The following is a 27,006-nucleotide window of genomic DNA, read 5'->3' as shown; positions in this document are numbered from 1 at the left end:
TGCAGTGTAAAGATGTATTCTAATGCCATCCTGAAGAGCTGCTGAAACCAGGAGGGGCATTGTTTCTTCCTCATCTCCTGTTAATGGGCCCATCAATGTCTTGCCACATGACTCAGAAATAACTCCCTCCCAGCGCCATTTCTGTTTAATGGCTAATCAAGGACCCACAGCATGAGGCAGAATGATATCAGCCCACTGTGAGATGCTCTGCCCATGGGGGAGGAGCTAAGCATCCCCAGCTGGATATAATCTGGGATTTGGGACACAACAAGCAGTCTTTCCACTGGATTCCCAGAGGAACCGCCGCCCTTACCCACTGCTTTTCCAGAGGATGAGAGCTACCAGATTGTTTCGACAGGATCACCACTTCCACAAGTCCATTTCATCTGGACTGCTACCACCACCCTAACTAGCAGGGTGTCAGCAGGCTGTATTCTGACTCTGTCAGTGGTTTTTCTTTTGTATTATTGCATGTGTTTTGATTTTTTTCCCTTTTTCTAATAAATTGTATTTCTGACTTGGAGTCTCTCACTGGTTTTGCTTTCCAACCAGAACAAAGATCCTTCTTTTTATTTAAACAGAAGAATAGGCCATTGCCTAATCTGCAAGCCGGGGGGGTGGGGGGGAGGGGTGGGGGGGGGTGTCACCTTCAGTGATTCCTAGAGGGAAAGGCCAGGGGGCTCAGGGGCAGAGGGAGGGATGTGTTGGTCTCAGGAAGGGCTGGAGGGTGCTGGGCTGGTCCTGGGGTCCCTAGAGGTACTCGAGTTGACTGGGATGGGACAGACGGAGAGAAAAAAAGGGATGAAGGCAGCTTGGGGAGGCCCATGGGGAGAGCAGGTGGCAGTGGGATCTACAGGGTAAAAGGAGGTTCCCTTGTAGTTGGTTGTTCTGGGGTCCTCTTCACAGAAGACTTGAGAGGGCTGTCTGGGCCGTTCCTGCTGCTGGAGGAGCTGCTCACGCTGTCTGGTGTGAGGTGCAGCCACCGTCTTCCAACTCCTGTCCCGAGGTGCTCCTGTGCAGAGAGGAGGTGGCTGAGGCCCCAGCTGCCAGTGGCACACAGGGACCCTCGTGCACAGCAGGGCCCAGAGCTGGCAAGGCTCCCCAGCACGGCTGGAGCTCTGGCACAGCTGGGCCCAGCTGGACAGCTGCCCCTCAAGGCCCCGGCCAGCAGGGCACGGCTCTGGGCAGGGTCCCTGGCCAGGAGCGGGCCCCAGAGCGCCTCTGCCTTTCAAGGGCAACCTCGGCCCTGCTCTTTCTCTTCCCCACCTCCCTCTGCCTCTGCCCTGTGCCCCTGGGGCTGCTCTTGACCAGGCAGCCTCAGTGGGAGCCAGCTCTGGCTGCAGCCCCAGCGGGGCCCCCAGGACAAGGCTCAGCAATTAAGAGGCCAATGGAAGCACTGGGCAGCAGCAGAACCCTCAGCAGAGTTATTTGGACAATCATGGACTGGCCACAAACCCACTGCAGTCTCAATGGGAGTGTTCCTTGACAACGTTAGACTTTCAAAAGAAGCTGTTTGTGGGGGAGAGCAACAAAACACTCACTGTTTTCTGTTCCAGGAATACCCGATTCCAAAGCAGCACAACATGAAGACAAGCTCCAAACAAAGCACGCCTGCCAGTAACCCTAGCCAGCAGCCTCTTCCCTGACAGAAGCCCCTTCCGAGGCCATCCTGGGCATTGGGAACAGGTCTTGTGATGCCGGCTGCATCTGTGGGAGCGATGGGGAGCGTGAGCCCGTGCTGTGCTGCACTGCTGAGCTGGCAGCACGGTGGATACGGGCAGGACGTCCTCTGTTTCCCCCAGAGCTGGGGCCTGCAGGCACCTTGCCGGCCCTTGGCACAGGCTGTGCCAGCCAACAAAGCCCAGCAGGCTGGGAGGAGAGCCCGGGGGCAGCGCAGCTGCTTGGGCAGCGGCTGCTGCCAGGGACACGGGCCAAAGCCATCCCTGAGCAGCCACTGCCAGCCCTGGCCCTCCCTGCCCCGTGACAGCACCCCCAGCCCCAGGGGACAGGCTCAGGCCCTGTCAGGGCCCAGCGCAGCCCCTGCTCAGTCGGGAGCCAGGGCTGGCTCTGGCCTGGGCTGGCGGCAGGGCTCCCGCTCGGGGCTGCTCCTGTGCCTTGGGCCTCTGGGCACTCAGGGCCAGCTCTGCAGCAGCTGCAGCGCCAGGGACGTTGCTGCACCAGTCCCGTTTCCCCGGGGCTCTGAACCAGCTCCAGAGGCCTGGAAGCCGAGGCGCCTCCAGCTTTGGCTGCTGCCGGGCCAGGCAAGGGCAGGCCCTGGGGGAAGAGCTGCTGCCACACAGCCCCGGCCAGGGCTGAGCCTGGCACAGCAATTACCTGCTGTGCCTGTGCCCGTGTCTGGCATCGCCTTCCTTTCTGTTGCAGGGGCTGCCAATGAGCCACTGCTTCTCCCTGGGTGTTCCTCCTTCTGCACAGCCTTTTGGTCCATCACTTGAAAAAGGAAAAAAGGGACAACTGGATCAAATGGAAACATTCCCCACTGGGGATGTGTCATCTTCATGAGGCAATGCTTGTCAAAGTCACAGGTAAAGATCAGGAAAAATCCCAGGTAATTGGGGCTGGGCCAGTGCACTCCCTTGAGAAAACAGCTGCATCTCCAGATCTTCTCTGAGACTGGGAAATGGCAGGGGATCTCAGGCCCACAGTACAGTTGGGGCACCCTATCAGCTAATGCCAAATTCCATCCTGCAGAGGCTGGGCAGAAGCTGCAGCCAGGCCAGGTTGGGAAACAGCCCTGCAGGGCGTGAAAGCAGCAGCGGGGCAGCGAGGCTGCCATGGATCCCTTCCTGCTGTGCCGGGCACGGCGTGTCCAGATGTGCAGCCAAAGCCCCTGGCTGCTGAGTGCCAGGGGAAGCATGAGGGAAAGGCACCCACCTTGTCCTCCGGGTGCTTCCTTCTGTGTTTGTGTCAGGAATTCATCTGACTCATGAGACATTTTGGCTGCAGTATCTTGGGTCTTTCCTTTTGGAGGACCTTAAGAGAAAGTAGTTCCATTTCCCAGGAATGCATCCCACAAAAGCAGGGCTCAGCCTGTGGGGTCAGCAGGGACACACTACTCACCCCTGCCATGGGAGCTGGGTTGGGGCCAAGCATCCAGCCCTGGAGCTGGAGAAGTCCTCCCTGCAGACACACCTGTAACTCAACAGCCACAGAAGCTTCTGCCATCTCTGCTGATCTGCACGGGCACCACTGAGCCGCAGCAGCGGTGAGGGGATCGTGCAGGCCGAGGGCACACACGTGCATGGTTCTGTGCTGGCACCTGCAGCGCTGCCTCCCTGGCCCAGCTTTGGGCTCTGAGCTGGCAGCTCTCCCAGGGGAAAGGCCTTGACCTACCCTCAGCATCTCCCAGAGGCTCAGTCTTGGATGTGGGGCCTTCACCGGCAGGTTCAGCTGCAAATAAAGGCAGGACAGAAGAACTCCTGTGGCACTGCAGGATATCCTCAGGCTGCCCACAAGGCTCAGCCCCGGGGCAGAGCTCTGGGCCCGGCCTCTTCCCTCTCTGCTCTTCTCTGTGACTGCACAGAGCACACGAAAGGACACACTGGCATTGCACATGGGAGGAAGATTGAAAGCTAAATGCTCCTTCCTCCCAATGACAGTGATCCTGTGGGAGCCCTCAGGGCTCCAGAAGGGAACAGGGCAAGGTTTCCAGATTCTTTCAACCTTAAGATTATGTTAAGGGAAATGGTTTGTAAGTGAGCTTTTGTCGCATTAACCCTGATTATTCACTCAGGAAAGACAGAATGAAAACTTGCCTCCAGCATCCTCCAGGAACTTCAAACCATGCTTCATCAGGACTTCCTGAAAACCCATGTCACGATTCCAGTCTAGAAGGGAGCATAGATCAGAACCATTTCCATGGTGTGCTAGGATCCCCTTCTGCCACAGGGAACTGGGCAATGCAGGGGTGTTGGGTAAGGCTGTGGGAGCCAGATGTGAATGGAGATGGCCAAAGCTGCACAGGGGCCTGGGGAGCTCTGGGCTGGCTCCTGGTCACTCTCCAACCTCTTTGCAGGCCCTTTGCAACATCTCTGGAGGGGTGGCTGGAGTAGCCTAGGGCCCGTGGGGTCTCTCTCCCTCCCACAGAGGAAACTCTCCCTAAAGCCCTGGGCAAAACCATCCCCAGCACTTCCCAGGGAGCAGGGAGCGCTGTCCCGGGAAAGGGCAGCCAGGCTGCCGGCTCACCTGCTCGCCGAGCTTGCAGCGGAGCAGCCTGGGCAGCCCTGGCAGGCAGGGCCACGGCCAGGAGCAGCAGGAGTAGGAGGCGCAGAGCAAGGGCCATGCTGCCTTGTCCTCCGCCAGTCCTGCAGCTCTTGCTGCCACCGCTGTCCCGACACCGCTGTCCCAACGTCAGCACCGCTGCTGCCACAGCCGCTGCTGCCGCAACAGTTGTGCTCAGGGACTGACTGCTGGCTCCCTGTGCTGCTGTGCAACCACGGGGCTCTGGCACCTCTGTGACCTCAGGGCCTGCTGAGAGCTCAGCCTGCTGTGACCCCAGAGCCCTGCTGTGACCTCATGGCCTCAGCTGTACCCCCAGAGTGTGCACCTGACTGCATGAATGGACTGCCCTGACTGTAAATGTTTTGCTTCATCAACGGGCCATTGCTCAGCAAAACCTTTCTTTTGCCTGCTGACATTGCTGGTCAGGCTGCATCCCTCAAGATGCTCTTGATTGTTGCAGTTCAAATTTATTTTATTGATTCCATTTCAAGTCTTGTTTAAGGGCTCTGTTGTGCCCTCTTTTTTTTCCTGAGTTGGTTCACCTGTGGGTTTTACCCTCCCTCCAAACTGTCCCTCGTGCCCTTCCCCACCCCTTGTTCCAGCTCTTTCCCTGCCTGTCAAGGCAACCCAGCCCCTTGGTTCCCCAACCTTTGGGCAATCCCTGACTGCAACTCCCCTTTGGAATTCCCCTACTCCTGGAAGCCCCATTGGCCCTTGTGACCCATCCTCTCCACCCTCCTACCCCAATTGGCCCCAGACACTTGATGTAATCCCCTCACTCCTCTCCTGAGCATTCCCTATTGGTTCATTGTTTGCATCCACACCATGACTTGTATGTGTACAAAACCCCTTGGGCAGTACAGCTAGGGGCTTTTCATCCTGTTCTCTTCACCTGGACTAAGCTGTTCCTTGCGGAACCTGAAGACGGGACGCCTCCTCCTTTCTCCTGTGCCTCGTCCCTGTCGTGACTTGTGTCTGGCACTGGAGAGCAAGTGGCACTAAAGGCTCTGCCTCTGGTAAATGCCCATAGCGAGGCAGTTCCCGACTCCTGCCGTAGTGCCGGAGTTGTAAGAGCTAGCCCAGGTTCCAGCACTCACTTCACTAATGTACCGAATGCCCCTTCTTCAGTGCCTGCTCTGGTGCTCTGCCAGCTCACACAGCAGAGTGTGATTCACATACTGCAGCCCAGAGTTAGGTTGTTGCAACATTGAAATGGGTGTGGTTGGCAGGATGGCTGGGCATAAATCACTACAGAACTAAAGCAAATGTGTGCACTGTCCCAGGCTGGACTTGAATAGGCACAGGAATTGTGGAAAGATGAGGACAGGATAGCAGAGACCAATGGAAACACCAGCTGAAAAGGAGGACATGCTAAAGGAGTTATTTGTGCACATTTGGGGGTATATTTTCCTTGGGTGCAAAGCAAAATCAAAAGCTTCTAAATGCCCAAAAGATGAGAACTGTGTGTGGTAAATAGATATGATTCATGCTGACAAAATTGAAACAGTAATCAATATTGATAATTAATATTTGGAAATAAAAAACCAGTTAAAGGAGTCATGCCAAGCAAGAAAGGGAGAGGAGGGGTCCACCCCCAACCTTCTCCTGCAGATGTTCAGAACAGGAGGAAGCAAGAGATAACTATGACTAAATTTCGTTGGAAGAGAGGAGAATTTGGTTGGACACCAGGCAAATGTTGATTATATGAGATTCACTGCTTTAATGTTAGAACACAGTATTGGCTTATACTGTAGCAGCTTGGTGCGCATGTGTAATCCAAAAGGTGAACTCCAGGACATGGAGGAAGAGGAGAGGCCTTCCTCAAAGAAGATCCCCAAAGAGTGGTACAACTTACTTAAAGAAGTGTGGAGCATGCGTGGGGAAGGTGATGATGAGGGCAGTGATACAAGTGTGACGAATCGAAAATGGGAGGAGATGGTAATGACATACAGCATAAAAAGGGGAATTTGGGCTTGACACGCTAGTATGTGAGGTGACGGGGGTCCAAAAGCCCTGCACCCCTACCCCACGCATACCCCGCGAGGTTATTTTTGCTTATACGCTATTATCAGAAACAAATTATTCATAATTTAAAGCAAATTATATTGTCAATATTTTGAGTGTATTCAATTGTATATATATTAAGCTACATAATTAAAATTGCTGTTACATTTCATTTTGTTTGGGTTTGTTCTTTCGGTTTTTTTGATTGGATAATTGGGCAAATATAACATGTGGAATGTCCTCCACAGCAGAGTGTCAGACCTCTGGATCTTTTTAAACAATTTTATCAAGGTGGAGCTGTGGCGGCTTCAGCTGGTGCCTCTGGGGGACCTTGAACAAAGAACCCCTGAGCTTTTCTACCCTCCCAGGTGAAGTGTGATAATCTCAGGTCTTCCTGCTGTGTCCGAGTGCCGGGCCACTGGCTGGCACCACAGGTCCCCAGACCCTCTGCTGAGGCATCCCTCTCCTACAGTCAAGTTTAGTCTGTCACATTTGGCTTTTCTCTCTGATCCACCACCAGGACCAAAGATCACATGGTCCTGAGGATGTAAAAATGCCTGTTCCTTCTGGAACATTGCTGTTGTGTGACAGCCGTGCAGGCAGAGCGGGCAGCTGTAGGGATACTGACTCGTTTCCCTGGTGCCTGCCGTGCTGCATCCATCGAGCTGCTGGGTGTTGGTGCTCGCTGGGACGCGGCCCGGCCCGGCACCACGGGAGTTAGGAAGGGTCTTGAAGGAATCCCCACGCATTAAAGCAGACGATTTAGCCGGGGATTTTAAGTTGTTTCTCAGTTAACCTTGTAAAAGGCCAAAACAAGTCTCCTATGAATTCTGTCCCTGTCAAGTTCAGTTCTGCCCCGAAAGCCCCTCAGCATTCTCAGGGCAGTGGCAGGAGCCGGGTGCTGGCCCGGAGCCCCGCTGGCCGGGGAGAGCACGGCCCAGAGCGAGCCCCTGCTGCCCAGGATGGCCACAGGCCCGGGGGAGCCGGGCGGGCAAGGCCAGGGCCCTGTCCAGGGCTCCTGGGGCTCCTCTGGCATCTGTTCCGTCCCCTCGGGCGCTGAGCGGTGCCCGTCCCGCGGGGCTGTCTGTGCCCGGCCCCAAAAGAGGCAGGGCCGGGGCTGTGGCCCCTGGGCTGGCGGTGCCGCCTGCCCGGCGCTCAGCACCGCCCGTGCCGTGCCGGTGCAGCGTGACCCGGCGGGGCAGCTCCGCCTTGGCGCCTCGCCACCGCCATCCCGGCACGGCGGCTGGCCCTGGGCCGCGGCAGCCCCGAGCCGCACGGGCCCGGGAGGGACTGCCGGAGGTCCCCGTCCCCTGCGTGCCTCAACAGACACTCCAGCCCCACTGCGTGCAGCAGGAGGGACACAAAGCACCTGCACGCTTACGAGAGTCCACAGCCCTTTCTACATGTGAAATGAGACCCCAGAACCCCGACATGTGCCTCAGGAGAGATCCCAGCACCCTGCACACCTTGGGAGAGATCCCAAACCCTCTGCATGCCTCACACAGGATTCCAAATCCCTTGCATGACTTGAAGTGGACCCCAGTGCCCTCCATGCCTCAGAGGAAACCTAAAATATCCCTGGGTGTGCTGCAAGGGACCCCAGCCCCTCGTGCACCTTAGGGGGACTCCAAAGCCCCCACGTGTCCTACAGGGAAGTCCAGGCCAGCTACGCCGAGTGTTTCGACCTGGAAATCAAGCCTGGTTGCACCTGGGTTGTTGTGTCTCTGGGGCTGCTCACCAGCCCTGTCGAACCCCATGGCCACCCAGCCCTTCCCTTCCCTTCCCTTCCCTTCCCTTCCCTTCCCTTCCCTTCCCTTCCCTTCCCTTCCCTTCCCTTCCCTTCCCTTCCCTTCCCTTCCCTTCCCTTCCCTTCCCTTCCCTTCCCTTCCCTTCCCTTCCTTCTGGCCCTGGCTGAGAGCAGCAGACCCTGTGCAGCACCCTGCATTGGTGATGGCCCATCAATTAGGTCCTATCAAGTGTGTGTTAATTAGGGAGGAGCTTTGTTTTGCCTGCTGACATTGCTGGTCAGGCTGTGTCTCTGGAGATACTCTTGATGGCTTCCCTCTTTTCCTGGGCATGGCACTGGAGGAGGTGTGGGCCCAGATGATCCCACGGAAGGAAATGTCCCTCAGCCCAGGGACGCTCAGCATGGGCTGCCCCATCCCCTCGAGGCCCCACCGCTGGTCACAGTGAAGCCATCTGCAGAATAAATAGACTCCACTGTCGCCCTGGTTTTTAATGTTCTTCTAAGCCTTCTGATGTTTACATTCTTGTAGCAAACTTTCCCAAACACTTTATGTAAATAACTTATTGTTTTGCATTCTTTTCTGCAGAGGAGAAATTTGATGGACTGTTGGTTTGTCCAGTGTCATTGGAGAGGTGGCACTTTCACCCTCCAATCCACTGTCACTTTTGGAAATCTGTAAATGTTGGAGTCAGAAATTCAACTGCCTTCTTTTTTACCTTGGAGAGATGCGTGTCTGCGTTGTTTTATTTCATGTCCTATAGCGGCACTCCACAACCTGATGTAGTTGTGAAGTGGGTATGCGTGTCAGGGCCTGGCACAAGCGAGATGGCTCTCGTGAAAACTTGTGCCCCGAGCCCTGGACTGAGCCACATCTTTGTTCACAAACATGTTCCATATGCAATGCATTACACAATCTCTTCATGCACATTCAACCCCTGGCCCCGCCTGTCCTCCCCTCACATGGCGATTAGATCCACGCCCTTCTGGGCACGCGTTGTTTCCTGTGGTGGTCACACTGGGGTCTTTGGTGGTCTCTGAGGCCGAAGGCTGTGGTCTTCCTCATGACTGAACTTTTGAACTTTTCTCCTTTGTGCATGCACTGTGGTCCCCTGGTGCTTATCTGAGTAGTTCCGTTGGTTTGGATCAGCTTGGAGACAGAGGAGCTCCTTAGTCTAGGCTACCTGCATTCCCTGGTCTTCTCCTGGTGTTATGAGTAAAACAGTTATAAGTAACTATGATATTTTATTAAAAATCCTTTCCTGGGATTTTTCCCCTCATGAGGAGCTGAGGGCCTCAGGAAAGAAATGTAAACAATAACTGTCTGCTGCTGTGGAATGCAACAGGTGCATCTTCCATTGGTCCATGTGGATTGTTTTCACTTGATGACCAATCACAGCCAACTGTGTTGAGCCTGTGAGCGGCCCAAAACCTCCATTTCAACAGCAGCCCCGGCCTGGCTTCTGCCTGCCCACACCGTGGGCATCCACAGCTCCTCCTGGGCATGGAGCTCAGTCAGTGCTGGTGCTGGGTGGGCTTTGCTGCTGCTGCCACCTGGACACTGGGGTGACCGCTTGTCCTGGGTTGCAGTGTAAAGATGTATTCTAATGCCATCCTGAAGAGCTACTGAAACCAGGAGGGGCATTGTTTCTTCCATATCTCCTGTTAATGGGCCCATCAATGTCTTGCCACATGACTCAGAGATAACTCCCTCCCAGAGCCATTTCTGTTTCATGGCTAATCAAGGACCCACAGCATGAGGCAGAATGATATCAGCCCACTGTGAGATGCTCTGCCCATGGGGGAGGAGCTAAGCATCCCCAGCTGGATATAATCTGGGATTTGGGACACAACAAGCAGTCTTTCCACTGGATTCCCAGAGGAACCGCCGCCCTTACCCACTGCTTTTCCAGAGGATGAGAGCTACCAGATTGTTTCTACAGGATCACCACTTCCACAAGGCCATTTCAGCTGGACTGCTACCACCACCCTAACTAGCAGGGTGTCAGCAGGCTGTATTCTGACTCTGTCAGTGGTTTTTCTTTTGTATTATTGCATGTGTTTTGTTTTTTTTTTTCCCTTTTCCTAATAAATTGTATTTCTAACTTGGAGTCTCTCACTGGTTTTGCTTTCAAACCACAACACAGATCCTTCTCTTTATTTCAACAGAGGAATGGGCCATTGCCTACTCTGCAAGCGGGGGGGGGGGGGAGGGTGGGGTGTCACCTTCAGTGCTGCTTAGAGGGCAAGGCCAGGGGGCTCAGGGGCAGAGGAAGGGATGTGTTGGTCTCAGGAGGGGCTGGAAGGTGCTGGGCTGGTCCTGGGGTCCCTAGAGGAACTCGGGTTGGCTGGGATGGGACAGATGGAGAGAAAAAAGGGATGAAGGCAGCTTGGGGAGGCCCATGGGGAGAGCAGGTGGCAGTGGGATCTACGGGGCAATAAGAGGCTTCCTCGTAGACGGTTGTTCTGGGGTCCTCTTCACAGAAGACTTGAGAGGGCTGTCCAGGCCGTTCCTGCTGCTGGAGGAGCTGCTCACGCTGTCTGGTGTGAGGTGCAGCCACCGTCTTCCAACTCCTGTCCCGAGGTGCTCCTGTGCAGAGAGGAGGTGGCTGAGGCCCCAGCTGCCAGTGGCACACAGGGACCCTCGTGCACAGCAGGGCCCAGAGCTGGCAAGGCTCCCAGGCACGGCTGGAGCTGCTGGCACAGCTGGGCCCAGCTGGACAGCTGCCCCTCAAGGCCCCGGCCAGCAGGGCACGGCTCTGGGCAGGGTCCCTGGCCAGGAGTGGGCCCCAGAGCACCTCTGCCTTTCAAGGGCAACCTCGGCCCTGCTCTTTCTCTTCCCCACCTCCCTCTGCCTCTGCCCCGTGCCCCTGGGGCTGCTCTTGACCAGGCAGCCTCAGTGGGAGCCAGCACTGGCTGCAGCCCCAGCAGGCCCCCAGGACAAGGCCCAGCAATTGAGAGGCCAATGGAAGCACTGGGCAGCAGCAGAACCCTCAGCAGAGTTATTTGGACAATCATAGACTGGCCACAACTCCACTGCAGTCTCAATAGGAATGTTCCCTGTCCACGTTAGACTTTCAAAAGAAGCTGTTGGAGGGGGAGAGCAACAAAACACTCACTGTTTTCTGTTCCAGGAATACCCGATTCCAAAGCAGCACAACATGAAAACAAGCTCCAAACAAAGCACGCCGGCCAGTAACCCTAGCCAGCAGCCTGTTCCCTGACAGAAACCCCTTCCGAGGCCATCCTGGGCATTGGGAACAGGTCTTGTGGTGCCGGCTGCATCTGTGGGAGCAATGGGGAGCGTGAGCCCGTGCTGTGCTGCACTGCGGAGCTGGCAGCACGGTGAATACGGGCAGGACGTTCTCTGTTTCCCCCAGAGCTGGGGCCTGCAGGCACCTTGCCGGCCCTTGGCACAGGCTGTGCCAGCCAACAAAGCCCAGCAGGCTGGGAGGAGAGCCCGGGGGCAGCGCAGCTGCTTGGGCAGTGGCTGCTGCCAGGGACACGGGCCAAAGCCATCCCTGAGCAGCCACTGCCAGCCCTGGCCCTCCCTGCCCCGTGACAGCACCCCCAGCCCCAGGGGACAGGCTCAGGCCCTGTCAGGAGCCAGCGCAGCCCCTGCCCAGTCGGGAGCCAGGGCTGGCTCTGGCCCTGGGCTGGCGGCTGGGCTCCCGCTCGGGGCTGCTCCTGTGCCTTGGGCCTCTGGGCACTCAGGGCCAGCTCCGCAGCAGCTGCAGCGCCAGGGACGTTGCTGCACCAGTCCCGTTTCCCCGGGGCTCTGAACCACCTCAGAGGCCTGGAAGCCGAGGCGCCTCCAGCTTTGGCTGCTGCCGGGCCGGGCAAGGGCAGGCCCTGGGGGAAGAGCTGCTGCCACACAGCCCCGGCCAGGGCTGAGCCCGGCACAGCAATTACCTGCTGTGCCTGTGCCCGTGTCTGGCATCGCCTTCCTTTCTGCTGCAGGGGCTGCCAATGAGCCACTGCTTCTCCCTGGGTGTTCCTCCTTCTGCACAGCCTTTTGGTCCATCACTTGAAAAAGGAAAAAAGGGACAACTGGATCAAATGGAAACATTCCCCACTGGGGATGTGTCATCTTCATGAGGCAATGCTTGTCAAAGTCACAGGTAAAGATCAGGAAAAATCCCAGGTAATTGGGGCTGGGCCAGTGCACTCCCTTGAGAAAACAGCTGCATCTCCTGATCTTCTCAGAGACTGGGAAATGGCAGGGGATCTCAGGCCCACAGTACAGTTGGGGCACCCTATCAGCTAATGCCAAATTCCATCCTGCAGAGGCTGGGCAGAAGCTGCAGCAAGGCCAGGCTGGGAAACAGCCCTGCAGGGCGTGAAAGCAGCAGCGGGGCAGCGAGGCTGCCATGGATCCCTTCCCACTGTGCCGGGCACAGCGTGTCCAGATGTGCAGCCAAAGCCCCTGGCTGCTGAGTCCCAGGGGAAGCATGAGGCAAATGCACCCACCTTGTCCTCCGGGTGCTTCCTTCTGTGTTTGTGTCAGGAATTCATCTGACTCATGAGACATTTTGGCTGCAGTATCTTGGGTCTTTCCTTTTGGAGGACCTTAAGAGAAAGTAGTTCCATTTCCCAGGAATGCATCCCACAAAAGCAGGGCTCAGCCTGTGGGGTCAGCAGGGACACACTACTCACCCCTGCCATGGGAGCTGGGTTGGGGCCAAGCATCCAGCCCTGGAGCTGGAGAAGTCCTCCCTGCAGACACACCTGTAACTCAACAGCCACAGAAGCTTCTGCCATCTCTGCTGATCTGCACGGGCACCACTGAGCCGCAGCAGCGGTGAGGGGATCGTGCAGGGCGCGGGCACACATGTGCATGGTTCTGTGCTGGCACCTGCAGTGCTGCTTCCCTGGCCCAGCTTTGGGCTCTGAGCTGGCAGCTCTCCCAGGGGAAAGGCCTTGACCTACCCTCAGCATCTCCCAGAGGCTCAGTCTTGGATGTGGGGCCTTCACCGGCAGGTTCAGCTGCAAAGAAAGGCAGGACAGAAGAGCTTCTGTGGCACTGCAGGAGATCCTCAGGCTGCCCACAAGGCTCAGCCCCGGGGCACAGCCCTGGGCCCGGCCCCTTCCCTCTCTGCTCTTCTCAGTGACTGCACAGAGCACACGGAAGGACACACTGGCATTGCACACGGGAGGAAGACTGAAAGATCAATGCTCCTTCCTCCCAATGACAGCGATCCTGTGGGATCCCTCAGGGCTCCAGAAGGGAGCAGGGCAAGATTTTCAGAATCCTTCAGCCCTTAAATAATGTTAAGGGAAATGGCTTATGAGCGAGCTCTTGTCACATTGACACTGATTATTCTGTCAAGAAAGGCACACGGAGGAATAACCTCCAGCATCCTCCAGGAATTTCAAGCCATTTTCCAGCAGGGCTTCAAAAAAATCCAAGTCATGATTCCAGTCTAGAAGGGAGCAGAGATCAGAATGATCTCAGTGGCATTCTGGGATCCACTTCTGCCACAGAGAACTGGGCACTGCCAGGGGGTCGGGTAAGGCCGTGGGAGCCAGATGCGAATTGACATGCCCATAGTTGCACAGGGGCCTGGGGAGCTCTGGGCTGGCTCCTGGTCACTCTCCACACTCTTTCCCTGCCCTCAGCAACATCCCTGGGAGGGGTGGCTGGAGTAGCCCAGGGCCCCGGGGCTCTCTCCCTCAGACACAGAGGAAATCCTCCCTAAAGCACGGGGGCAAACTGCAGCAGGCAGTGCCACAGCTATCCCTCCATCCCTCCCTCTGTCCCTCCTGCCCTCCTTCTGCGGCGACAGCTCCCAGATCCAAGGGCAAACAGCCAGGCCCTCTTAGGACACACTGCAGCCTTGCTCTCCCCCTCTGTCCTTTCCCCACCGTAGGCACCCTGTGCAGTCACTGCCAGGTTTCAGGACATGTCTCCCATGGAGGGTCCCCAGCAGGACTGCTCAGTACCCGAGTGCCCTGAGCCTGCTCGGGATAATTCCCCTGGGCTGTGCCGCTCTAGTCCAGGCTGTGCCCGCACTGCCAAGCAGCAGAGAGGGCAGCTCAAGCCTCAGCAGGGCTCAGGCCCAGAGGCACAGCAATTACCTCCTGTGCCTGTGCCTGGCATGGCCTCTCTTCCTGCAGCAGAGGCTGGCACAGAACCACTGCTTCCTCCGGCAAATGCTTCCTTCTGCACAGGCTCAAAATCCAATTCTGGAGAAAGGAAAGGCACAGCTGGATCAGGTGGAGTTGTTTCCATTTGGGAGGTGACATCCTCAGGAGGCAATAATTATCAAAAAAATTTATAAGGATCAGGAAAGGTCCACAGTCTTGGGTCTGGGCCAGAGCACTTCCTCCTCCAAATAGCTGTGTCTCCTGATCTGCTCAGAGACTGGGAAATCGCAGGAGATCTCAGGCCCATGGTGCATTTTGGGCTGCCTGTCAGCTGATGCCAAATGCCTTCCTACAGAGGCTGGGCAGAAGCTGCAGCCAGGCCAGACTGGGAAACAGCCCTGCAGGGCGTGAAAGCAGCAGCGGGGCAGCGAGGCTGCCATGGATCCCTTCCTGCTGTGCCGGGCATGGCGTGTCCAGATGTGCTGCCAAAGCCCCCGGCTGCTGACTCCCAGGGGAAGCATGTGGGAAATCCCCCCACCTTGTCTTCTCTGCAGCATTTCCTTCAGCATTTGCCACATGATTTCAAATGGGTTCTGGAATTTCTTGTCTGCCATGCCTTTGGTCTCTTCTGGTGGAGGACCTTAAGAGAAAGTAGTTCCATTTCCCAGGAATGGATCCCACAAAAGCAGGGCTCAGCCTGTGGGTCAGCAGGGACACACTACTCACCCCTGAGATGGGAGCTGGGCTTGAGTGCAGCATCCAAGGTAGCAGCTGGAGAAGCTGGAGAAGTCTTCCCTGCAGACACATCTGTAACACAACAGCCCCAGCAGCTTCTGTCACCTGGTTCCTGCCCGCTTGTCTACAATTCTTCCTTGGTGGCACACTTAGAACATACCTGCAGGAGGCTGCAAGGGCTTCAAAACTTTATTCATCCAAGCTGATGGAGAAGCCTTCCCAACACCCTCATCTACAATGCAGCACAGATGAGAATACTTTCCAGGGTGTGCTGGGATCCCCTTCTGCCACAGAGAACTGGGCACTGCCAGGGAGTCGGGTAAGGCTATGGGAGCCAGATGTGAGTAGACATGGCCAAAGGTGCACAGGGGCCTGGGGAGCTCTGGGCTGGCTCCTGGTCACTCTCCACACTCTTTCCCTGCCCTCAGCAACATCCCTGGGAGGGGTGGCTGCAGCAGTGCAGGGACCTGGGACTCTCCCCCTCACACACAGAAGAAATCCTCCCTAAAGCATGGGGGAAAACTGCAGCAGGCAGTGCCACAGCTATCCATCCCGCCCTCCCTCTGTCCCTCCTGCCCTCCTTCTGCTGGGACACCCCCCAGATCCCAAGGGCAAACAGCCAGGCCCTCTCAGGACACACTGGAGCCTTGCTCTCCCCCTCTGTCCTTTCCCCACCGTGGGCACCCCTTGCAGTCACTGCCAGGTTTCAGGACATGTCTCCCATGGAGGGACCCCAGCAGGACTGCTCAGGACCCGAGTGCCCTGAGCCTGCTCAGGATAATTCCCCTGGGCTGTGCCGCTCTAGTCCAGGCTGTGCCCGCACTGCCAAGCAGCAGAGAGGGCAGCTCAAGCCTCAGCAGGGCTCAGGCCCAGAGGCACAGCAATTACCTCCTGTGCCTGTGCCTGGCATGGCCTCCCTTCCTGGAGCTGAGGCTGGCACGGAACCACTGCTTCCTCCGGGAAATGCTTCTTTCTCCGCAGGCTCTCCTTTCATTTCTGGAGAATGGAAAAGAGACAGCTGGATCAGATGAAAACATTCCTGACTGGGAATGGGGAAGGGGACAATTTCAGGAGGCATCACTTGTGAAAGGAATGCATAAGGATCAGAAAACACCCAGGATTTTGGGACAACCCAAGGCTGCTTCCTTCCCCAAACAGCCCCAACATCTGAACTGCCTGGATACCAGGAAATTGCAGGGGATCTCAGGGTGGGCATGGCCTGTGGTGCAATTGGGGCTGTCTGCCAGCTGATGCCAAATGCATTCCTGCAGAGGCTGGGCAGAAGCTGCAGCCAGGCCAGGCTGGCAAACAGCCCTGCAGGGCGTGAAAGCAGCAGCGGGGCAGCGAGGCTGCCATGGATCCCTTCCTGCTGTGCCGGGCACGGCGTGTCCAGATGTGCAGCCAAAGCCCCCGGCTGCTGAGTCCCAGGGGAAGCATGAGGGAAATGCACCCACCTTCTCCTGCCTGCTGCATTTCCTTCAGCGTTTGCCTCATGTTTTCGGAAGGATCATGGGGTTTCTGGTGTCCTGTAGCTTGGTTCTTCCCCCTCGGAGGACCTTAGAGCAACAGAATACCTTTTCCCAGGAATGGATCCTACAAAAGGAAGGCTCAGCCTGTGGGGTTAGCAGGGACACACTACTCACCCCTGCCATGGCTGCCAGGCTTCTTTGTAGGAATCAGCAAAGGAGCTTGAGAAGTCCTCCCTGCAGACACACCTGAAACTCAACAGCCACAGAAGCTTCTGCCATCTCTGCTTATCTGCACGGGCACCACTGAGCCGCAGCAGCGGTGAGGAGAATCACACAGGGCGAGGGCACACACGTGCATGGTTCTGTGCTGGCACCTGCAGCAATGCCCCCCTGGCCCAGCTTTGGGATCTGAGCTGGCAGCTCTCCCAGGGGAAAGGCCTTGACCTACCCTCAGCATCTCCCAGAGGCTCCGTCCTGGACGTGGCTTGGGAAGCTGCACCACCTTCACCAGCAGGTTCAGCTGCAAAGAAAGACAGGACAGAAGACCTGTAAATCCACCAACAGAAACACCAGCCAAACCTCACTAAAAAGTCACCACTACTCCTTGAAGTAAAATAGACTGATGCATGTTAATACCTAAGCTTGTAAGCTGTAAAACCCATTGTTATGAGAAGTAAAATATTTTATTTTAAACTGTATTATTCATGAGGTTGTTTTAAGTGAACTGAATATTTAAGGTGTGATATGCAAATGTATTTCAAAAAATAAAATATTTTAGTGCTTTTGTTATAACAGACAAAAGAAATAGAAGTAAAAGCTAATGAAACACTGTAAAGAATATATTAGAACAATAATATGATTCGTGAAAAATCGGAAAAAAAATAAGTATATAAGATACAAACCAGATTTAAGTTCCAAGAAACACTAAACGTAACATTAAATCAGATAGGATATAACAAAAGCCGTTAGATATTTAATAAGGATGAAATTAAAATAAAGGAAAAAAGCCAAGTAGAGCTGAAAGAATGAGAAGTGTACAGACTAATTACAACTTTAGAGCTAAAATGTCAAAGAAATAAAACTATAACAATTAGAAATAAGCAGATGCTATCCTAAATCCTGAAAAACAATTTAAAAGGCTCTTATAAGTCTTATGAAGTAAATACTGAGAATGAGACGAATGACATCAGTGACTAGATCCCAAGGTGTAAGCTCTGCTACCAAGAAGATACACATCTTGGCCCTTTGGCTGCAACCCAAAGGGGCTTTGAGAGAGCTAGAGAGTTAAAACTGCAGAGGATTATTGTCACTGTATTAGTCATCCAAGCCCAAAAAGAATGAGCCATATGCACACTCCCAAGTTAGTGTAGTACGCTATAATTTTAACAAATTCAGAATGTGTACTATGAGTAGTAAAAGACACTGGAATAAAGAAAATGTGAAATATAGCAAAAAGAATAAAATGGCAAAATTTGTAAGCCCTGCCAGGCAAGGGCTGCCCACCTTCAGTCCTGGCCGGGGAACAGGACCAGGGGGCTCAGGGGCAGAGGTTCTCGTTGAGGAGCGGGGGGGTGTTTGGGATGGCCTCGTGACACTGCTGCAGCCATGGCAGGGCAGATAGGGGCAGAAGTGGAGAGCTGAGGTCATGGCTCAAATTCTCGCTGCCTGCGTTGTTAGGCTGCTCTTCTGGAGATGGAGAGGAGCACCTGTGAAGAGAGGAGGTGGCTGAGGCCCCAGCTGCCAGTGGCACACAGGGACCCTCCTGCACAGCTGGGCCCAGTCCTGGCCTCCACGGCTGCTCCTGGACATGGAGCTCAGGCAGTGCTGCTGCCAGGTGGGCTTTGCTGGTGCTACCTCCCAGGCACTCGCGTGACAGCTGCATCTCTTTATTGCAGCAGAAGAGCTGATTTGGGAAGTGCTGTGCTGCCCGATGTCTTCAGCCCCACTAGCTGCCCACACCCACAGTGGCACTGGGCCGCCCCCAGAAAACTGTCGAATCTGGGCTGTGGCTGCAGGGCACAGCTGCTCTACAGCACAGGTGGACTGCCTTGGGGGTAGGACTGCCCTGAGGGTAGGAACAAGGAACAGGGTGAGGTCTGCTCTATGTTTTCCGAAGGTGATTATTCTACAGACCATCAGGGGCAGGCCAACACTGCATTAAAGGCATACACCAACTTACAAACTTGGGAGACTCCCAGGGGAGGATCCAATCTTTAGCCAATTGGGAGAAACTGAGGGTGGAACACCAGGTGGGGAATACAAGCTTTAAACCAATTGGGGATTACAGGGGAGGGGAAGAACTTAAACAAACCAATGGGGTTCCGAAGGATACAAAATTCATAGGAGAATTTCTAGAGCAAGGGGCAGGCTTGGAGAGGGACTGACATGCAATGGGAGGAGGAACAGTGAACAAAAGGGCAGGTCTTTGGAGAGATGGACAAGTGGGCAAAACCAACACATGGGGTAAAGGAGCGACCCCTTGGTAATAAAATATGCTATAACAATAGAAAATAAGGGGAGGGGTATAAAACTGACTGCTAGGACCGAATTACAATCAAAGACATGAACTGCAGTGCCGAAGCTCTGAGTTGAGGTTCAGTGGAGCACTTCCAAATAACTTCCTGGCAGAAACAGATAGCCAAACTTGCCCTTATCACATGCAAACAGAGGGTTCCCCAACAGCAACCCAGTCTGAGGCTCTTCTGGGAATGGGAAACACGTGTTGTGGGGTCGGCCGCATCTGTGGGAGCGATGGGGAGCGTGAGCCCGTGCTGTGCTGCACTGCTGAGCTGGCAGCACGGTGGATACGGGCAGGACGTTCTCTGTTTCCCCCAGAGCTGGGGCTTGCAGGCACCTTGCCGGCCCTTGGCACAGGCTGTGCCAGCCAACAAAGCCCAGCAGGCCGGGAGGAGAGCCCGGGGGCAGCGCAGCTGCTTGGGCAGTGGCTGCTGCCAGGGACACGAGCCAAAGCCATCCCTGAGCAGCCACTGCCACCCCTGGCCCTCCCTGCCCCGTGACAGCTCCCCCAGCCCCAGGGGACAGACTGTCAAAAAGTCCACAGCCAGCAAAGAGATTGTCCCAGGAATTGTGTGCTGCTTTTCCTCCTGCAGCTGGTCCCAGAAACATCCCTTAGACTGCTGTAAATGCCCACACATGGTCTGATCAGCCCCTATGCTTTTCCACTCTGCTCTCCGAAATTCTGCAACAAATCCACCAATAAATTCCAGGTTACATCTGTGAATTGCATGCTACACTTTCCTTCCTTTTTTCCCAATACCCAAAAGTTTCTATAGATAGTAATGCCCTTGACGATCTCTGATTATTTTCATTTTTTTTTCTTTTATGAGGCAGATGAAACAGCTTTATTTGTTTTAGTTTTGGCAGGTCAGGCTTTTTCCTTAGTGTGATGGTTTACTTATTATCTACATTAAACTTGTTTTTATTTATGGTCCTTTGTTCCCTAAGCAATTATTTTGACAATCTGTCATTCACTTCTTAGTTAATGTTCCATAGATTAACAATTTGGACTCTCTTTTTATAGGAATATAAAGACTTCAAAAAGCTGTATTTTTGATTTTGAGGACATTCTCTCTCCCCACTCGCAGCTTATTAAATGATAATTTTTGAAACATCTCTGAGGACATGTGGAGTTATTTGAGAAATGCTTGGCTTAACCTGGGTATTGGATTATTATTTTCAGTGCTATAAACCTACATTGCTTCAAGGTTCACACCACAGTCCTGATTTGTGGCTCACTGCATGGATGACTGTCTGAATTAAAACAATGTTTGTGAGGCAGCTGAAGAGCTTAGATCTCAGAGATTAAAATTCCTGGGAGGGGGAGGAGGAGGAGGAAGAAAGGATAAAATCCTGATTCAAAGGGTTTTTTCTCACTTCTAGTATGCCAGAAGTATGGTAGACTACACCTGTCTTCAGATGTCATTTACTTACAGAACAACTCTCTACAGTGCCAGACTCCAGGAGAAATGACTCAACACTTTGCCTCCCAATGCATCAGCTTTAATTCTAGTGAGAGGTAGGCCTTAATTACAGTCTGATTAGAGCAAATCAACAAAGCAGTCTTGCCATCGTGTGAGTGGCAAGAGGAATTTGCTTGTGAACAGATGAATAATGTCCCACTCAGTAATGAAAAAAATTTGCCTTGACTTGGAAGAAAATAGACAAGGAGCAATGCAGTATTTGGGGTTTATCCAGGGATAAATGTGGCAAGAAGCTGTAACAACTTAACCTGTTTTACAGAACACAAGTACTGATACGGCCAATAATGAACCCACATGAAGGGATCTTCAGGACATTCCTTTATTTCTCTAACCAGGAATGGGCAGCAAAATGCTGGCATTTATCTGAACTGGAAGCCGTGTTCCTCTCCTGTTTCTCCTTGAGCACACTGAGTGTTATTTGCAGACTTCACTGTCCAGCCCATCAATCCTCTCATGGCCAATTGCTAAATGGCACAAGTACCAAAATACAGGTGCCAGCATAATCAGCCCAGCACTAATGCAGCACTGCTTTGATGGTGCACAGGAGCACAGAATGGCTTGGTTTGGAAGGGACATTTAAAGGCCATCTAGTCCCAATGGCCTGCAGTGAGCAGGGACACCTTGAACTAGGTCAGGTTGCTCAGAGCAGGAGCTTGAATGTCTGCAGGGATGGATGTCCACCTCTCTGGGTAACCTGTGCCAGGGTTTCATAACAAACAGTGTAAAAAATGTGTTTCTTTCATCTAGTCTGAATCGACCGTTATTTAGATTAAAACCATTCCCCCTCGGTCTGGTCATGAGAGGCTCTACTAAAAATTCTGTCCCCATCTCTTTACAAGCCCCCAGAAGGCCCTGAAAGGCAGCAATCAGGTGTCCCTGGAGTCTTCTCTCTTCCAGGTTGAACACTGCTAGCTCTCCCAGCCTGTCTCCAAAGCAGAAGGGCTCCAGCCCTCAGAGCATTTTGTCCCTCCTCTGGACTAGATCCAACAGGTCCATGTCCTTCCTATCTTGGGGACCCAGAGCAGGATGCAGTACTCTGTCGTGGTAGAGACTGAGACACTGCAAAGCAACACAGTCCATTTCCAGAAGGCTTCAAACTCTGTTTTTATTCTAGCCTGCATGCCTTTTCTGCATTCTTACAAAGCTCTTATGTTTACACTTTATTCATTGGTCACAAGAGACAAGCAAAATGCTCATTGGAATAGGGAGTTGCAGGTTTCTCTTATTTATCCTTTCTTTCTTGGTTTCTATGATCAATGACATAGAAAATTACTAGAAAATTCTTTTAGTTGTAAACATGGATCCTCCTACCTAACTTGTCGATGGCTCACAGAGGTCACTGTAAAACGTCTTCCACAGTACTCCAGGTGGGGTCCCGCCAGAGCAGAGTGGGGAGTCACCTCCTTCAACCTGCTGGGCACTCTCGTTTGGATGCACATGGCTGGCTCATGTCCAGCCTCTCATCTAGCAGTACCCCCAAGTCCTTCTCGGCAGAGCTGCTCTCCATCCCTTCATGTCCCAGCCTGTGAGGTCAGCTGAGCTGGGACTGTGTCACACCCCTTGGGCAGAGCAGCTGGGCAGGATGAGCTCCCTTCCGAAGAAAGCAGAACCCACTCCACACAACTCCACCCTGGCCATGAGGTCACAAGCAGGCTCTGAGATCACAGAGGCGCCAGAGCCCCGCGGTTGCACAGCAGCACAAGGAGCCAGCAGTCAGTCCCTGAGCACAACTGTTGCGGCAGCAGTGGTGGAGGCAGCAGCAGTGCTGACATTGGGACAGCGGTGTCGGGACAGCGGTGGCAGCAAGAGCTGCGGGACTGGCAGAGGGCAAGGCACCATGGCCCTTGCTCTGCGCCTCTCCCTCCTGCTCCTCCTGGCCGTGGCCCTGCCTGCCAGGGCTGCCCAGGCTGCTCCGCTGCAAGCGCGGGGAGCAGGTGAGCTGGCAGCCTGGCTGCCCTTTCCCGGCACAGCGCTCCCTGCTCTCTGGGAAGCGCTAGGAATGGTTTTGCCCAGGGCTTTGGAGAGGGTTTCCCCTGTGGGAGGGAGAGAGGCCCTATGGGCCCTGGGCAGCTCTAGCCACGACTCCAGGGATGTTGCACAGGGCCTGCAAAGAGGGTGGAGGGTGGCCAGAGCCAGTCCAGAGCTCCCCAGGCCCCTGTGCAGCTTTGGCCTTGTCCACTGACATCTGGCAGCCAAGGCCTTACCCGACCCCCTTGCAGTGCCCAGTTCTCTAAGGGAGAGGGGAATCCCAGCACACTATGGAAATTTTCTGATCTTTGCTCCCTTCTAGATTGGGATCGTGACATGGCTTATATAGAAAAGCTAGTGCATAACAGTTGGAAGACTCCAGAGCATGGTGGAGGCAAGTTCTTCATGTGTCTTTCCTGACAAAATAATTGGTGTCCAAGTGGCAAGGGCTCCCTCATGTGCCATTTCCCTTAACATAATCTCTGGATTTAAGGTATCTGGAAATCTGGCTATGCTCCTTTCTCGAACCATGAGTGATCTCACAGGATTGCAATCTGTGGGAGGAAGGAGCATTTAGCTGTCCATCTTCCTCCTGTGTGCAATGCCAGTGTGTCCTTCCGTGTGCTCTGTGCAGCCAGGGAGAAGGGCAGAGAGGGAAGGGGCCGGGCCCAGGGCTGTGCCCCGGGGCTGAGCCTTTGGCAGCTCCTTTGCCAGCCCCAAGGAGCCTGAGCTGCTCCTGCTGCCACTGCCAAGCCCTGGCCCTGCCCGTGGCTCGGTTTAGAGCTGTTGGCAGCTCCAGGGAGTCCTTTCTGCCACGACTGCCCCGCAAGGGGCTCCTTCCATCCCAGTGTGGGGCCACTCCAGGCATGAGGTCCTCATGCCCCTGCTCCTGAGTGGGAGGCATAGCTGAGGGAGTGCCTTGGAGGGCATCAATCACCCAGGTGCCCTCACTGCCACTCAGGCCTGAAAGAGAAATGGAGCAATTTTCCATTAAGGTCCTGCAATGAAGAAGGAAGAGATGGCAGGCAAGAAGAAATTAGAAGCAGCCAAACATCTGGACGAGATGCTGAGTGTCCTGGAGAGACGCCGTGGTGGGTGCATTTCCCTCAGCCTACCCCTGTGTCTCAGCAGCCGGTGGCTTTGGCAGCACAGCGGGAAGGGATCCATGGCAGCCTCACTGCCCCGCTGCTGCTTTCACGCCCTGCAGGGCTGTTTCCCAGCCTGGCTTGGCTGCAGCTTCTGCCCAGCCCCTGCAGGAAGGCATTTGGCATCTGCTGGCAGGCAACCCAAACTGCACCATGGGCCATGCCCACCCTGAGATCCCTTGCAATTTCCCAGTCTCTGAGCACACATGGAGGGGCAGCTCCATGGAGGAGGGAGGGCCCTGGCCCAGACCTAACAACCTGGCCATCTTCCTGAGCATTATCCATGACTTCACAAGTACTGATTCCTGATGATGCCACCCTCCACAATGCTGAATGGTTTCATCTGGTCCAGCTGTACTTTTTCCTTTCCACAGCAATGGAGCAAAAGTCTGTGCAGATGGCGCCATATCATACTGGAAGCAATGGCTCTGTGTCAGTCCCTGATGGAGGAAAGGAGGAGTTGCCAGACATGGGCAAAGGCATAGGAGGTAATTGCTGTGCTGGGCTCAGCCCTGGGCAGGGCTGTGTGGCAGCAGCTCTTCCCCCAGGGCCTGCCCATGGCTTCCAGGCCTCTGGAGCTGGTTCAGAGCCCCGGGGAAACGGGACTGGTGCAGCAACGTCCCTCGCGCTGCAGCTGCTGCGGAGCTGGCCCTGAGTGCCCAGAAGCCCAAGGCACAGGAGCAGCCCCGAGCGGGAGCCCTGCCGCCAGCCCAGGGCCAGAGCCAGCCCTGGCTCCCAAGTGAGCAGAGGCTGCGCTGGGTCCTGACAGGGCCTGAGCCTGTCCCCTGGGGCTGGGGGTGCTGTCACGGGGCAGGGAGGGCCAGGGCTGGCAGTGGCTGCTCAGGGATGGCTTTGGCCCGTGTCCCTGGCAGCAGCCACTGCCCAAGCAGCTGCGCTGCCCCCGGGCTCTCCTCCCGGCCTGCTGGGCTTTGTTGGCTGGCACAGCCTGTGCCAAGGGCCGGCAAGGTGCCTGCAGGCCCCAGCTCTGGGGGAAACAGAGAACGTCCTGCCCGTATCCACCGTGCTGCCAGCTCAGCAGTGCAGCACAGCACGGGCTCACGCTCCCCATTGCTCCCACAGAAGTTCTTGGCAAGTCAGACACAAATGCCCCGGATCCACCGAACAACCGAAGAATTGTCTGCCCTCAGGACGTGCGCAGGTCCTGCATGATAGGCACGGTGGTGACACTGTTCACAGTGCCACTTTCCATGGTGCTGTGCTATGCTGGGTTCCGGTGGTGGAAGGAAAAGAAACAGTAAGTTGTTGCTGATCTCTCCCCTCCAGCTTCTTTAAATGCTGCTCATAGTGAAGGAACATTCCCAGAGAGGCTGCAGTGGAGCTATGGCCAGTCCATGATTGTCCAAATAACTCTGCTGAGGGTTCTGCTGCTGCCCAGTGCTTCCATTGGCCTCTCTATTGCTGGGCCTTGTCCTGGGGGGCCCCGCTGGGGCAGCAGCCAGTGCTGGCTCCCACTGAGGCTGCCTGGCCAAGAGCAGCCCCAGGGGCACGGGGCAGAGGCAGAGGGAGGTGGGGAGGAGAAAGAGCAGGGCCGAGGTTGCCCTTGAAAGGCAGAGGCGCTCTGGGGCCCGCTCCTGGCCAGGGACCCTGCCCAGAGCCGTGCCCTGCTGGCCAGGGCCTTGAGGGGCAGCTGTCCAGCTGGGCCCAGCTGTGACAGCAGCTCCAGCCGTGCTGGGGAGCCTTGCCAGCTCTGGGCCCTGCTGTGCAGGAGGGTCCCTGTGTGCCACTGGCAGCTGGGTCCTCAGCCTCCTCCTCCTCTCTCTGCAGTCGCGCTGCCGCAGCTCCAGCATCCCGGCCGAGAAGGCGTGACTCTCCCTGGCCCCCAGGGAGCCCAGAGAGCTTCGAGTTTGGCAGCTCTCAGACATGGCCTCAGCAGCAGCAGCCGCAGCTGCCCAAGAAAGCAGACTACCAGCCCTCCGTGCCTCCCCCACGGCCCCCCATCCCGGCCGTGAAGCGGAAGCCTCCCGAGATCCCCCCACCTCCTCCCCTCCCCAGCCCACCGCCCTGGTCCAGCTAGGACTGGAACTGGGCCAGCCATGGCAGGGCGTGGGCCACCAACAGCTTGGGGCACCTGCTCTCCTTTACAAATAACACATGTTACCTATGAGCAACAACCAGAGTCAGTTTTCATACTCTTGGATCTTCAACAGGAAGGGCTGAAGATTCTTCCCATACCCTGTCTCCTCGTTTGCCAATTTGATTGTCATACACTTGGCAGCTTGTTGCATCTCTTATAGACTTTATTTGCACTGCATGTTTTGCCCCTCCTACCGGGGAAAAAAAATGAAAAATACTTCAGTTCAGACTTACTTTTTAATGTGGTTGGGCCACTCACATTTTGAGCAATTAATTTTCCATGGTACTTCTTTCCTTTTCCTTCCTATCCATAGAAAGTTCATCTGGATGTAAAAATCAGCACAATTAGTGAGATTCAACTCAAAGCCCAGAAGGAAATCTAACACAAAATATAGTACACTCCCTGTGTACTGCACAACAAGAAATATTCAGAGGAAAATTCACTGGCAGCTGAGGCTCGTGGAACTCCCAGAATCCTGAGCCTGCAGAGGAGGCAGACAGCCCTGGCAGTGGCTGAGAGGACTTCTCCTCACAGACTCCTCTCAAAGTGTGTCCCTCCAGGAGGGGAAAGCTTCTAAACCTTTGCCTTACCTTCCTCCTGTGCTATAATGTTAGGCTCTTCCTGAGCTACAAACAGTTCTCCATTCCTCAACAAAGCTACACAGGTTCTTGACTTATCTTAAAGAACAAAAGAAATGTGGTCAGAAATTTCTCATCAAAGCATGTTGGCATAGAAGCCCCACCATATGTGAGAAAATATTTCTTAGCATCAGTTCACTCAAAAGAAAGTCAGCCCTGAACTGAGCAGTGCTTTTAATGAACTTGAATTCTCTTTCCTCACATATCAGCCAGATTGGTTTGCTCCTTTTTTGTCCTAGAGAATATTAGAACAATTTGCTCTTGACAGGACTCCTTGGATGGCTCCCAAACTACTGGTGGATGCTCACCACGCCTTGCCTGGGCTGTTAATGCAGCCTGTTAGCAGCACCTGACTTTGCCACCCTGTTCAGACCTTGGGCACGGCTGGTGCCACGGTCCCCTCTGGTGCCACGGTCCCCTCTGGTGCCACGGTCCCTGCTGGCTCGTGGCATGTCCCTGCTGTTACAGGAGCCCTGCTCGTGCTGCTGCCTGCGTTCAACAGCGCCGGTCCTACTCCCCAGGCAAAGAGGGACTGAAGGCAGTGCTTTGGGCAGCTCCTTTGAAGGAGTTTAACGCTTCCTCACCTCTATCCCAGACCTCTTAAAACCCACACAGCAACACCATAAAGTCACGTCATCTACACAGGTGAGGAGGTCTGAGCGAACAGAAGCTCAGCTTTCACGCACGTTGGGCTTTTAATTTAGTGCAAGCACCACTCACTCGTTCACGAGCGCTGCTTGTCAAAGCAGATTGTGCGATGTTGTTGTGCCGCTTGTGTTAAAGAGAAAGCAGAATGGAAGAAATGAGTTAAGAAAGGAGCAGCACACTTGGGGCGCAGGCTTGGCAGACAAGCGGAGCAGGGTGGCACCTGGCCGCTGTGC

The 27,006-nt window shown here is 54.8% G+C and overlaps 1 protein-coding gene and 2 long non-coding RNA genes across 4 annotated transcripts in view; 1 reads left to right on the top strand and 2 right to left on the bottom strand.

The window, feature by feature from the left end:
- Nucleotides 1-12,912: 12,912 nt before the first annotated feature.
- The window catches only part of LOC135307701 (uncharacterized), a 152,844-nt gene continuing 138,750 nt past the window's right edge, over nt 12,913-27,006 (bottom strand). Inside the window, exons 2-4 of one of the 2 annotated variants that reach the window (XR_010368378.1) lie at nt 14,613-15,041; nt 14,066-14,173; nt 12,913-12,973 (exon numbers count right to left, since the gene is read on the bottom strand). This is a non-coding gene — a long non-coding RNA (uncharacterized LOC135307701). Of the gene's footprint in view, nt 12,974-14,065; nt 14,174-14,612; nt 15,117-27,006 lie in introns of those variants that run through there. The other variant, XR_010368377.1, reaches the window with a different exon arrangement.
- LOC135307252 (uncharacterized) lies at nt 15,698-17,002 on the bottom strand. The gene is made up of 4 exons (XR_010367962.1): nt 16,727-17,002; nt 16,453-16,524; nt 16,264-16,365; nt 15,698-15,805 (listed from the first exon to the last, which is right to left on the bottom strand). It is a non-coding gene; the product is annotated as an uncharacterized LOC135307252 (long non-coding RNA).
- On the top strand, nt 22,141-25,427 carry LOC135308298 (actin-binding protein WASF2-like). The gene is made up of 6 exons (XM_064433239.1): nt 22,141-22,213; nt 22,570-22,641; nt 23,243-23,338; nt 23,767-23,880; nt 24,473-24,647; nt 25,178-25,427. The coding sequence occupies exons 2-6, from the start codon at nt 22,584-22,586 to the stop codon at nt 25,425-25,427; spliced, it is 693 nt and encodes a 230-aa protein (XP_064289309.1). The 5' UTR covers nt 22,141-22,213; nt 22,570-22,583.

The sequence above is a fragment of the Passer domesticus genome, chromosome 9, assembly GCF_036417665.1.
Source record: "Passer domesticus isolate bPasDom1 chromosome 9, bPasDom1.hap1, whole genome shotgun sequence".
NCBI lineage: Eukaryota > Metazoa > Chordata > Aves > Passeriformes > Passeridae > Passer > Passer domesticus.
Note: the sequence above shows the minus strand (reverse complement) of the source record. Positions and strands in the feature narration are given on the sequence as shown.